The sequence below is a fragment of the Mus caroli genome, chromosome 5, assembly GCF_900094665.2.
Source record: "Mus caroli chromosome 5, CAROLI_EIJ_v1.1, whole genome shotgun sequence".
Lineage (NCBI taxonomy): Eukaryota > Metazoa > Chordata > Mammalia > Rodentia > Muridae > Mus > Mus caroli.
This window is the reverse complement of record NC_034574.1, coordinates 114,359,842-114,372,029: the sequence shown is the minus strand read 5'-3', so window position 1 is coordinate 114,372,029 and position 12,188 is coordinate 114,359,842. Positions and strand designations below refer to the sequence as shown.

The window sequence follows — 12,188 nt, the reverse complement described above, 5'->3', positions numbered from 1 at the left end:
TAGACCAGGCTGGCCTCGAACTCAGAAATCCGCCTGCCTCTGCCTCCCGAGTGCTGGGATTAAAGGCGTGCGCCACCACGCCCGGCGAGACAGGGTTTCTCTGTGTAGCCCTGGCTGTCCTGGAACTCACTTTGTAGACCAGGCTGGCCTCGAACTCAGAAATCTTACTGCCTCTGCCTCCCGAGTGCTGGGATTAAAGGCATGAGCCACCACGCCCGGCTTATTATTTTATTTTATTTATTTATTTTTTAAAGATTTATTTATTTACTTATTTATTACATGTAATACACTGTAGCTGTCTTCAGACGTACCAGAAGAGGGCATCAGATCTCATTACGGGTGGTTGTGAGCCACCATTTGGTTGCTGGGATTTGAACTTCGGACCTTCAGAAGAGCAGTCGGGTGCTCTTACCCACTGAGCCATCTCCCCAGCCCCATTATTTTATGTTTTAAAGGAGTGTACTACCACACTCACTCTGAGTCTACTCTCAGACTTACTTTTATTTTCTGTGCATGACTGTTTTGTCTACATGTAAGTATGTGTAACACAGGAATGCCTAGTGTCAGAGGAGGCAAGAAAGACACTGGATCCCCTGGAACTGGAGCTATGGATGGTTGTGAGCTGCCATGTAGGCGCTGGGAACCAAACCTAGGTCCTCTGCAGGAGCAACGAATACCCTCTGAGTGAGCCATCTGTTCAGCGCCAGCTTATCTTAATTTAAGCAGCAGCAATGGATTAGATAATCCAAAGAAGAAAAAGAACACCCAGGCAGTCAGGGCCTGTGGCTGTTCAGAGTGAGGAAATGGACCACTGTGCTGTGAGAGAGCGTGTAAGACTGGCAGGGTGCACAGAGAGAAAAGCTCTTTCTCTCAGGCTGGGCACAGTGCCATACACCTGGAATCTCACCACTTGGGAAGTTGAAGCAGGAGGACTTGGAATTCAAGATCAATACTGGCTACATGGTGAGACCACTGTGCATGTGTGTATGTAGGAGGGGGTGAGGATGGAGGCAGGGGCAAAATGAGGCCCAAATGTGCATTAGCAAAGCTTTGAGCACCAGCAGTACTTGGCTTGACTGCAAAAGAATCAGGAGCTAAAAGTGCATTCCAGGTTCAAAGTAGGGAAGCCTAGGCTATAACAAGAAGTGCTTGGGCATCTGTGAATAAACTCTATGCCGCTCATCTCCTAAGGGGCAGCAGAATACACCCTCAAAGGAACACTGGGAGCCCTTGTGGGCAGCAAGGCAGCTAGCTGCTAAGGCAGACCATGTAAGGCACCTATGACCAACAAGACATTCCACATCAGCAGTGCCGTGTTACATTTGCCTGCTATGAACAGTCACTGGCATTTGACCCATGTATTTATTTATGAAAGAGTGTTTGTGTGTGTGTGTGTGTGTTTGAGTTTGCACCAGCACAACTACTGTAGTCTTCCAACACTGTAGGTCCCAGGGATTAAACTTAGGCAGCCACCAGGGTTACTGGCAGGCACATTTGGCCACTGAACCATCTTGCCAGCCCTCCTTTGAGATGGGGTCTTATAGGAACTATGATGTGGCCCTGGGAACTGAACTCAGGTTTTCTGGGAGAGTAGCAGTGCTCTTAACTGCTGAGCTGTCACTCCAGCCCCTGGTTAGTCCAGTGAACACAAGCAGTCCCGTCTGAGTCTGCACAGGACAGAACACAATAATATACTATAACAAGGAAGCCCACGGTGGGGCTTCCCATGGAGAGCCTGCCTCAGAGTCTCTAGCTGGAACAAGGGCTGTGGCTCCCTGCCCACCCACAACACAAAGCCCCATGTACTGGGGCTGAATTCGAGCGTTCTTCATACCCTACAGAGAATCACACCATCAGCCACTATCAGCCAGCATAGAGCTCAAAATTTCTGTATACTTAAAACTGCTCACTAAAGGCATAAAAATTAAATAAAAGAACATAACTCAAGCTGATATGGTGTGGTAGCTCAAACTTATGATCCTAGTACTTGAATGGGAGAGGCAGGAGGAGCAAGGAGTTCAAGGCCAGTGTCAGCTACATTGGGAATCCACAGCCAACCTGGATTATGTGAGACTCTATTTAAAAACTCAAATCTGGACCTGTGAGATGGCTCAGTGGGTAGGGGTGCCTGCCTGTGAGATGGCTCAGTGGGTAAGGGTGCCTGCCTGTGAGATGGCTCAGTGGGTAAGGGTGCCTGCCTGTGAGATGGCTCAGTGGNTGCCTGCCTGTGAGATGGCTCAGTGGGTAAGGGTGCCTGCCTGTGAGATGGCTCAGTGGGTAAGGGTGCCTGCCTGTGAGATGGCTCAGTGGGTAGGGGTGCCTGCCTGTGAGCTTGAGGAACTGAGTTTGATCCCTGGGACCCACACGGAGAAAGGAGAAAATGGACTACCACAAGTGGTCCTCTGACCTCTATACAAGTATGGCAATGGACATGCACACTCACACACACATACATACATGGAATTAATAAATAAAAGGGAGGGCTGGGGAGATGGCTCAGTGGGTAAGAGTACTGACTGCTCTTCCAGAGGTCCTGAGTTCAATTCCCAGCAGCCACATGGTGGCTTACAACAATCTGTAATGGGATCTGATGCCCTCTTCTGGTGTGTCTTAAGACAGCAACAGTGTACTCATATACATGAAATAAAATCTTTAAAAATAAAAAATAAAAATGAAACTATAAACACTAAACACACACAGCCCACAACTCACCTTTAATTGACTTGTCACTGAAGTAATCTTCTAGCCCTGGACTCCCTTGAGTGTCAAACAGACTCTGATTCACCACTGACACCGTCAAAATCTCCTCTGTTGACATTTCCATCAGTTCGTCTTCACCATCCAGACTTGACAGACCAATCAAATCATTATTGTTAAATAAACTTGCTCTGATTTTCTCAATTTTGGCTCGGGACCTGATCTGTTTGAACAAGGAGGAAGGGTGAGCTCTGAGGGGTCCTGCGTGGGGGCCATGGGCACTGCTGACCCTGTTCCCTGGGAAGCTCTGGAGCCTAAAGGCTGCCCAGTCCCCAGGAAGGTGGCCCAGCTGGGGGAGCCCCTGATAAAAGTCCTTGCCCCTGTGCTTTATGTAGCCAAAAGAGTGAGCACTTACTCTTACAGAGGTGCTGGGGCGGGAGCCCAGGGCTTTCTGAACACCAACAAGTGTTGCACCCCAGGGCTGGGTTTTACCTTGGAGCTTAACTCTTGTAAGAGTGCAGGAAGTCATTAGATGCCTCATTTCTAAACAAGGTAGCCCAAGAAACCTGTGGCATCTGCAGTAGCCATCACCGGGGCACACCTGGCACCTGTACACGGCATTCCTGGAGCACACGCTGGCACCATGCAAAGTGCCTCTCAAAACATAGCCATGGTCTTGGAGTGGACCTGCCAGAGACCCTCACCCTGCTCACAGCAATGAGCTACCTGTGCCTCCTAATACCACACAGGATGTCCCTCTTGGACCTCAAGAAAAGCAGCTGCTCAGAGTTGCCCAGGAGCTCCCCAGAATCCCATGCTGCCTGCTAGCTAACACCTTGGAAGTAACATGGAGAAGCCATGTTGGCTAGGTCAGGGCTAAGCAGCAGCTTTCAGGGCTGAGAGCTATTACCTCCACCACTGCAAAGCCTTTGATAGGGCGCGTTGCGAGGGGCTGGGTATCCAGGGAAGTGACCGTGTACATTGAGCCCATGTCGGACACAGATGCTGTCTCTGGATTGTCTAGAGGCTCCCCCAGGCTGCCCAGGCTGCCCAGGCTGCCGGTGCTGCATAAGGAAATGTCCAGGCTCTCCTGACTGGACACTACATGGGGTTCCAACAGAACAGGAGGAACAGGAAGCTCCAGGCCTGAGGGCAGTGGGTCCACTGAGAGGTCACTGGCAGTCTGTGAGACACACTGTGAACTGCAGACCGAGGCCTGGCTGGTGGAGGCCGAGGCGCTGATGCTCATGGCGGGGGCCAGGCTGCTCGACGTGCTCCCCTCCAGGCTGTCCACACTGGGGAACCCCAGCAGCTTCTCAGATTCCACCTTGCTGTCGCTGCCCTCAGCCTTGTCTTTTGGCTTCTTGGGGTCCTCGTCCTGCAGTGGAATGTAGATCTCGTCTTTGAAGACACCGCCATGGGCATTGCAGGCCTTGCGGATGGCCCCTCTGACAACAGCCTCATCCAGGTGGGTGGGAATGCCAGAGATCACAAGCAGGCGACTATGGGCAGTGGGGCCCACCAGGGCCTGGCAGGCATCAGCAATGGCATCGCTCGTTACACCCAGGCCCTGTGGGTCCTTTTTGGTGAGGTGCCGAAGGATGATAAGCAAGGTGAGGGCACGGTGGAACCACAGCATGTCTTCAGGCTTGCTTCCCCCAATGCTGAGCACTGTGGAGTCTGCGTCTGAGGCACGGGAGGACTGTCGCTTGTTGGAGGAGGAGGCCTTCTCCCGCTTCATCTTGACTTTCTTTCTCTTGGACAGTAGGCTAGGGCTCTGTGGTGTCTGTCCTGGGGAGGAGGAGGAGGAAGAGGACGAGTCACTGAGATTTGGGGTGGTCGTTGAGGTCACCCCGCTAGCTGTGACACTGATATTGGTAGGTAGGGTTACTTCCGCAACTGCCAGGCATCCTTCCATGAGGGCGTGGAAGTAGGTGGAAAACCTGCCCTGGTCGCCCACAGCTGCTGCTCCAGAGCCCCCACAGGCGCTGCTCGAGACCCAGCTCTGGGTCTCCTCGTCATACAGCTTATGCAGCTCTGACTGTAAGGCCATCAGCATGGCCAGGCAGGGGTTGAGCTGGAGGGCGATGGAGGAGGACAGGCCTGCTGGGTGCTTCCGCTGCTCCAGGGTGTGTACTGTACGTAGGAGCTCAGCCAAGAGGTGGAAGACCAACTCCTTCACACAGGCCGCCATGTCTGTAGTCCACAGGAAGTTTCCTGAGACAGACAGAAAACACAGTAAGCACGCAAGCACTGCTCATTGCTTCCCAGGAATAGCTCTGAGCTGTGATGGAACTTACAGACGGAGCTCCAATGCAGACTGGCCATGGCTTTTAGCCCATGCCTGGGACAGCACGCCCTGCCACCTGCTTCTGGAGCACAGGACAGACAGCACTGCTTAGTGGAGGAGTGGTGAGAAGTCAATAGAATATTTCCCAAGATACTAGACGCCTGCCACGAGGGGATGAACAACCCAGCTCACTTCCCAAACACAGGCTGACAACTTAGTCACCTTAGAGAGCCTTGCTCTGGGCTGGGCACAGCTCAGGGTCAGTGTTTGCCCTGCACGCTCAAGTCCCTAAGTTTCACCCCTAGTACTGCCTAGCAGGAAAGGGAGGGAGAAAGAATGAACAGAGAGGACCGACTGAGGGGAGGGGAGGGAATCGAGAAAAAAAGGAGGCAGGGAATAGAGAGCAGGAAGGGGAGTAAGGAGGGAAGATGGGGGACAGAAGGAGGAAGGAAGGACCTTAAGAAAATCTTTTTTTAAAAGATTGGTTTTTACTTTTTTAAGTAAAATTTATAAATGTTTCATTTCTATGTATGTGTGCCCCTGAATAACTGTTTGTACCACATGTGTACAGGTATCCATGAGGTCAGAGGGTGTCAGCGCTCCTAGAACCAGAGTTTCATGTCAGGTCCTCTGAAAGAACAGTAAGTGCTCTTAATCACAGAGCCACCTCTCCAGCTCATGGTTTTTATTTTTATTTATTTGTATGTGTTATATCAGTGTGTCTGTCAGCCATGTGTGTGCAGGCACCCACAAAGACCAGAAGATGATTTCAAATTCCATGGAACTAGAGTTATAGGTGGTTGTAAGCTACACATGGATGCTGGGAACTGAATCCCAGTCCCCTGGAAGAGCAGCAAATGCTCTTAACTGCTGAGTCCTCCCATACCCCCATATCTTTAACATAGCAGCCTTTGGTGGATTACAGCATTTAGGTAAAATTTCATAATAGTATTTATTTTCCTTGTATTTCTCTTATACTCATGTTTATAGTTATGGCAAAGGTATACTGATTTTCCCTCTAGAATAGGGATGTAAAAATTCCTTGAAATTAAGTTTAGAGAAAAGAAAGAGGCTGGTGAGGAGGCTCAGTTGGTAAAGTGCTTGCTGAATAAGCATGAAGAGCTGAGTCTGATTCCTGCACCCACATGTAAGCTGGGCACAGTAGAATTCCAGTTCTGTGGCAGACAGGGGGCAGCCAGCTCCAGATTCAGTAAGAGACTGTTTCAAAAACTAAAGTGGGGAACAACCAAGGGAGACTCCTAACCATGGCCTCTGATCTCCACATGCATGGGCACTCGCACAGTGCACGCACACAGCAAAGAAAGGAGTCAAGTGTGGTTGTGCATGTCTATAATTCCAGTGTTCTTCTGAAAGTAGAGGCAGAAGGAGCAGGAATTCAAGTCATCCTTGGCTACATAGCAATTTCAAGACCAGGCTGGCTGGCTGGGCGTGGTGGCACACGCCAACACTCAGGAGGCAGAGGCAGGCGGATTTCTGAGTTCGAGGCCAGCCTGGTCTACAAAGTGAGTTTCAGGACAGCCGGGGCTACACAGAGAAACCCTGTCTCGAAAAATAAAATAAAATAAATAAATAAATAAATAAAAACAAAAACAAGACCAGGATGGCTAAATGAGATTTAGTCTCAAAAATAATCAACAAATAAGAAACAACCAAGACGGCCGGGCGTGGTGGTGTGGCTCTCGACATCAAATGTACACATGATCTCTGCAGGGCTAGGGAATGGAATTCAGGGCGCTGTACATGCTAGGCAGGCACTTGGCCAATTGTGCTATTGCTCTGGCTCCCCAACGCTATTCATGTTGCCTGGACCTAGATGAAGGAGGTAGAAGCTGAAGTATGTGATCAGCTGTGAGGAGATAGTGAACCTTTTGGCCCATGTCCCATGGAGGCAGCTGAGTCCACAGCTGCAAGGGAGCAGGCTGCAGTTGGTTCTATCCAGATGGGCTTGCACTGGGTAGAGCTCTTCTGGGGCTCCCAAGGCTGCTTCTGCTCAGGTGCAGAACCTTCCAGGGAGGGCAGTGAGCTTCCTGCTTCCCTGGGAGGACATTGCTTGCAAGTCCTTACTGAAAACAAGTTTGTGGGTTCCTATGCCTGCCTTGTGTCTAGGCTCAAGGCTTATGTCACCCCTGCCATGTCTTTCCTTCCCTACCGCCCACGTTCATAGTGGCACAAATTATCTGCTCCTGCAAGAAGCACTGTCCAACCTTCCTTAATGTAGATGCCACTGTTGAAAAATAGGGAAGATCATAAAATTTTTACTTCTCTAGGTTTTGTTTTGGTTTTTTTTTGAGATAAAAATAAAAATTTATGGCTGTGTACATCTAGTTTGAGGCCACCTGGTTTTCATAGGGCAGCTACAAAATGAGACACTGTCTACATTAAAAAAAATAAAAAAATAAAGCATTGTGACAAATGCACACAGGCCTGGCAAGTCATCAGCGAACAGTGAGGGCTAGTCCCATGGCCCAGAGGCCCTGGTGTAGGCCGCCTGGCTTGTTTTCCTTGTCAGCAGGAAGGGTCTCACTCCTCTCTAACCATCACCCTGACTCCACCGTCACCAAATTGCTGGCTTTGCTTGAGCACACGCTCATCTGTACCTCTAGCCACTCAGCCCCACGTTATGTCCTGATTCATCTGAACAGCCATCAGTGGAAGTCACCCCTAAACCATCAACAGGCCAGCTCTGGATTAAAGTTTAATGTTTACTTCAAGTAAGTTTGCACATGAAAGTTGGCCATTTTGTGAGTTCAGTGTGCTTGAAGTCTGTCAGCAGCTCTGTGGCTGTCGTGCTCCATCTGGGCACTCCTCACATCCATGTCGCTCTTCAGTGTCAAGTTATGACAGACAGGATATCATGCTTTTAAACAGAGTCTCACTACGTAATTCTGGCTAGCCAGAATGAATTCACCATGTAGACCAGGTTGGCCTCAGACTCAGAGATATCTGCCTGTCTCTCCCTCCATGCCTGGCAAACATTTAACAATTTAAGGCATGACAATATTATTCTTTGTTTCATAGGTGACTGCCACTGTGTTTGTGTGTGTGTGTGTGTGTGTGTGTGTGTGTGTGTATGTGTATGTATTCAGTATAGTGGTGAAACCTGGTAGAGCACAGACTTGGACTCAGGACTGTGTGTGACATCTGTTCCCAAGCCTATCTTCAGCGGCAGTGCTCTGACAGGCTGTAGCTGTGGGGTGATGGGTAGCCCACTGCCCACCCCCCATCCACCTCTCTATACTTGTTCCAAGAAAGAGCACCTCACCCAGCAGTTCCACCACGTGCAGGAGGACAGAGGCAGGGATGCTGTCAGGCTCATCCTCTGACTTCCCGTCACTGTCCTCTGATTTCCAGGACAGCAGCTGCTCAGCAAAGGCCATCGCCAGCGGGAACTCCAGGGGCAGAGAATGCAAGACCAGCACTGCTCCAGGTGGTGGGGACACTCCTAAGAGAAGGGCCCAGAAAAAAACAGGTGATTGGCTGCATCTGACTCAAGTACAACCAAGAAAGCACCTGCTGCCCAGGGTCTACAGGTAGACGCATCTACGGGTGTGGCAGCCAGAAGCCAGCCCTGTACTACACCTGCTCTTGTGGAACACAAGGGCAGCTAACGGGCAGCTGGGCATGGTTGCTTCCATCTGTGCCCCTGCAAGGCTGAGGTAGGAAGAGTTTGCATTTGGAACCAGTCTGGGCTCCAGAGCAAAATAAATAAGGAAGGAGTAAGTGAGGCAAGGAAAGCTACCCAGTGCTTTGAGACCCACAGCTACAGGCGGTGGTGCACACCTTCAATCCAAGTACATGGGGGCAGAGGCAGGTGGATCTCTGCCAGGTTGAGGCCAACCTGGTCTACACAGTGAGTTCCCAGATAACTAGGGCTACATAGAGACAAAAAAGAGGAAGTAAAGAAAATCGAGAGAAAACACTGTGAAGTTGTTGAGTGGTGACAAGATCATAAGGAAGTATCCCTTCATCCCCTGATGGCACGAGACTCAAGGGCCAGGCTGGGGACCCATACCAGACAGATAGATACACTGAGGGAGAGCGGAAGTCTGGATTTAAGATTTCTCTCCTTTCAGCTGGCTTTGATGAGGACAGCTTCAAGACCCAAAAGCCCGGAGGCCAGAGAGAAGAGCAGTAGGTGCTCATAGGCCTCGTCTTATGTCAGAGACCAGAGGATTTATAACAAAAGCTCCAGGACCATTCAAAAACTGGGATTGCTGGCGCCTGTGAGGGCTTGAGGGATGAGCCTGCTGCCCTGTGCAGGTGGCTCAGGTAGAAGGCCATCCCTCTGTGCCTGGCAGCCTCCGCTAGGCCTGTAATCTGATGTCTCAAACACATTGTTCCGACTGTTTCTTTCTTCACTCAGCCACTGGGCCTGGGAGCCCCCAAAAGCAGGTCAGCAGAGCACTGCTGCCCACCACACAACAGTGTGAGCCGAGAGACACTCACCTAGTTTGATGTGGACTTTGTCTGTGGAAAGAACCACAGAAGGGTACTGGTCAGCTGTGGGTGGAGGGGCGAGCCCAGTGTTGGCTGGGGAGGCGTCTCGAGGGTAGCAGGCAGCCTCAATGAGGTTCAGCTGGCCGGTACGCTTCACTTTATGGCCAAGCCCATAGACGAGCACACGTGCCCACGGAGCCTTGTACAAAGAGGAGCTGAGAGGAAGTGGGGGTTAAGACAGACTTGACCAGGCCATGCACTGGGCATAAGTCATTGGCACCACCTTTAGAAGGCTGTTCTCTCTAGCCTAATTCCCCACACAAGCAGATACAGGAAGTTAGCTTTAAAGGTAGTGTGCAACTGAGGGCAAAGCCAGCTGGAGACCCATTCCTGAGCAGTGCTGCTGGAACGCACCCACTCAGCCTTTCTCTCCCCAGCACCATCTTCTGCAGAAAAGATAACTTACTCTTTGCGGAATCCAGACTGACTTTCTTTGCAAGACACAACAACAAAAGCTGCTCCAGGGAAATTCACATCCATACTGACTTTGGACTCGGACACTGGGAATTCCTCGGAGGGGAACTGCTCTGGTGCTGTCTGAAAGGACACACACAATGAGCAAATGTGGCCCCTGACCGACCGACACAGGGCACACACCATCATCTTGCGTTATCCAGGACACATGCTGTAACCCATGCAAGATGCTGGCAGCCTCTGGGGAGAAGGGTGCCTAGAGCAGAAAAGCTCCAGCAGAAGCTGCCCAGGGGTGGAGCATGACAGAGCAATGCTTATTCAGTGGTGTCCAGAGCTGGGGCCGTGAGCTCAGGCCTGTACCTGCAGGAAGGCGCAGATCTGCTTTGTCAGCTCCAGGAGGCTGTCCTCTCCTTGGTGCAGGGTGCGGGTGATGGCCACGCTGAGCCACTCCCTCAGCGTCTGCGAGTTGCCCTGGTAGAAGAGGTCAGTGGCGGAGCAGCTCTGGGAGTGGATGCAGTGCTGCAGAGACTGTGCCAGGAGGATGGAGCTGGAGCTGATGGTGCCATCTGTGGACAGGAAAGGGAAGGGTCAATAGTACAACCGCAGCAGCCAGTCACAGACGGAGGGACCCCCAAGAAGGAAATGGGAGACAGAGCGGCCTGGGCCATCAGGGTACTGGGAGGGAGTCTCGGGCACTGGCCTTGAAACCTGTGCTTTCCTTCTAGCAGTAACACAGTGCTTCAAATATGTATGCACAACATGTTCATGTATGCATGTGTGTGCATGGCTGTGGAAGCCAGAGGCTGGTGTTGGGTATCTTCTTTAGTAGCTCTTCATCGTATTTTTTCGAGACAGGGTCCCTCACTGGACTGGACTAACATGGCTAGTCAGTGAGCCGCAGACATCCACTTATCTCGGTCTCCCTCACACTGACGTGACAGACGCACACCAAGGTGCCCAGCTTCTCATGTGGGGGCTGGTGACTAGAACTTAGGGTTCTACCCTTGTAGCCATCTTCCCTGCTAAGTTTCTTTTTTTTTTTTTTTTAAAGATTTATTTATTTATTATATGTAAGTACACTGTAGCTGTCTTCAGACACTCCAGAAGAGGGCGCCAGATCTCATTACGGATGGTTGTGAGCCACCATGTGGTTGCTGGGATTTGAACTCTGGACCTTTGGAAGAGCAGTCGGGTGCTCTTACCCACTGAGCCATCTCACCAGCCCCCCTGCTAAGTTTCTTAGAGACCAATATGGGACGGCCTATCCAGCTGCTCTGGGACAGCCTGGGCTCTACTAAGGTATGTTGAGGCACGTGTGACGCTCCTCTTATAGATGCATTCCCCTAGGTGGGCTGGTGGAGGCTGGCGGTGTCAGGCTAGTGGGGAGGTGGTTGGCATACACTGACTGGGATCCTGAGGATGCCATGAGCTCAGTGTTGCTTGGGACAGGGTCTGGGTAGGGTGCCTGTGCCTCCTGCCTTGAGTATTCAGAGGTAAAAGGGAAGCTGATGCATCAGGGGTAGACAGGAGTCCTTAGTCCAGGGTGGATCAATGAAGGACTCCCTCACTTAGCCCTGCCCAGATGGGCACAGGGAGTCCTCACTTAAAGCATCCTGGGCTTAGTGTCTTACATGAACAGCTAGAGCAGGTCCTGCAAGGGAACCTCGGTCTGACTCTCCAGGGCCAAGCAGAATGTGTGACAGCAGTCCCGGATTCAGTGAGTACTCAGTGGGTCATTAGATGACTATGGTGACAGTGCCCTTCAGTTGTCTAAGAGCAGTTAGCACGGCTACCACAGGCCTCCGTGAGTCTCCATGGAGAATTAGGATGCTAGGATGCATTCTGTGTGACCATGCTCAACCTTGGTGCTCTTATCCTCGAGCAGTGTCTTACCTGGGAGGGGAGGAGCAAGGAGCTGATTGGACAGGAGCTGCAGGTGCTCTAATGTGATGTCTCGGATGGCAGGGATGTGGAAGAGCCGAGTGAATAAATGAGGTAGCTTGGGGGCAAAGATGTTGAGCAGGGCCATGCGACAGTACAGTCGGGCCAGTGCAGCCTCACATCGCAGCAGCTCTCTGAGGGAAAGGGAAAAAGGCAACAGCCTGAGTGTGTCTGGTCCTCACACCTGAGCAGAGCTCTTGGGGCGGTGTGGGATCAACAACAATTAGGATGATGTCACTACATCGCAGGCTTCTCTTCTGGCCCTATAATCTGTGTTTCAAGTAACTCAATTGAGTTTTTTTTTTTTTTTTTTTTTTTTTTTTTTTTT

At 51.0% G+C, this 12,188-nt stretch overlaps 1 protein-coding gene across 5 annotated transcripts in view; it reads right to left on the bottom strand.

Annotated features, from left to right (window-relative positions):
* Hectd4 (HECT domain E3 ubiquitin protein ligase 4) overlaps positions 1–12,188 on the bottom strand; it is a 152,284-nt gene that overhangs the window by 16,119 nt on the left and 123,977 nt on the right. For all 5 annotated transcript variants that reach the window (XM_021163286.2, XM_029477883.1, XM_029477884.1 and 2 more), the window contains exons 56-62: positions 11,813–11,994; positions 10,280–10,485; positions 9,912–10,042; positions 9,455–9,660; positions 8,271–8,450; positions 3,608–4,914; positions 2,713–2,920 (exon numbers count right to left, since the gene is read on the bottom strand). In XM_021163286.2, coding sequence (XP_021018945.2) covers positions 2,713–2,920; positions 3,608–4,914; positions 8,271–8,450; positions 9,455–9,660; positions 9,912–10,042; positions 10,280–10,485; positions 11,813–11,994 — 2,420 coding nt within the window. The remainder of the gene's footprint in view (positions 1–2,712; positions 2,921–3,607; positions 4,915–8,270; positions 8,451–9,454; positions 9,661–9,911; positions 10,043–10,279; positions 10,486–11,812; positions 11,995–12,188) is intronic.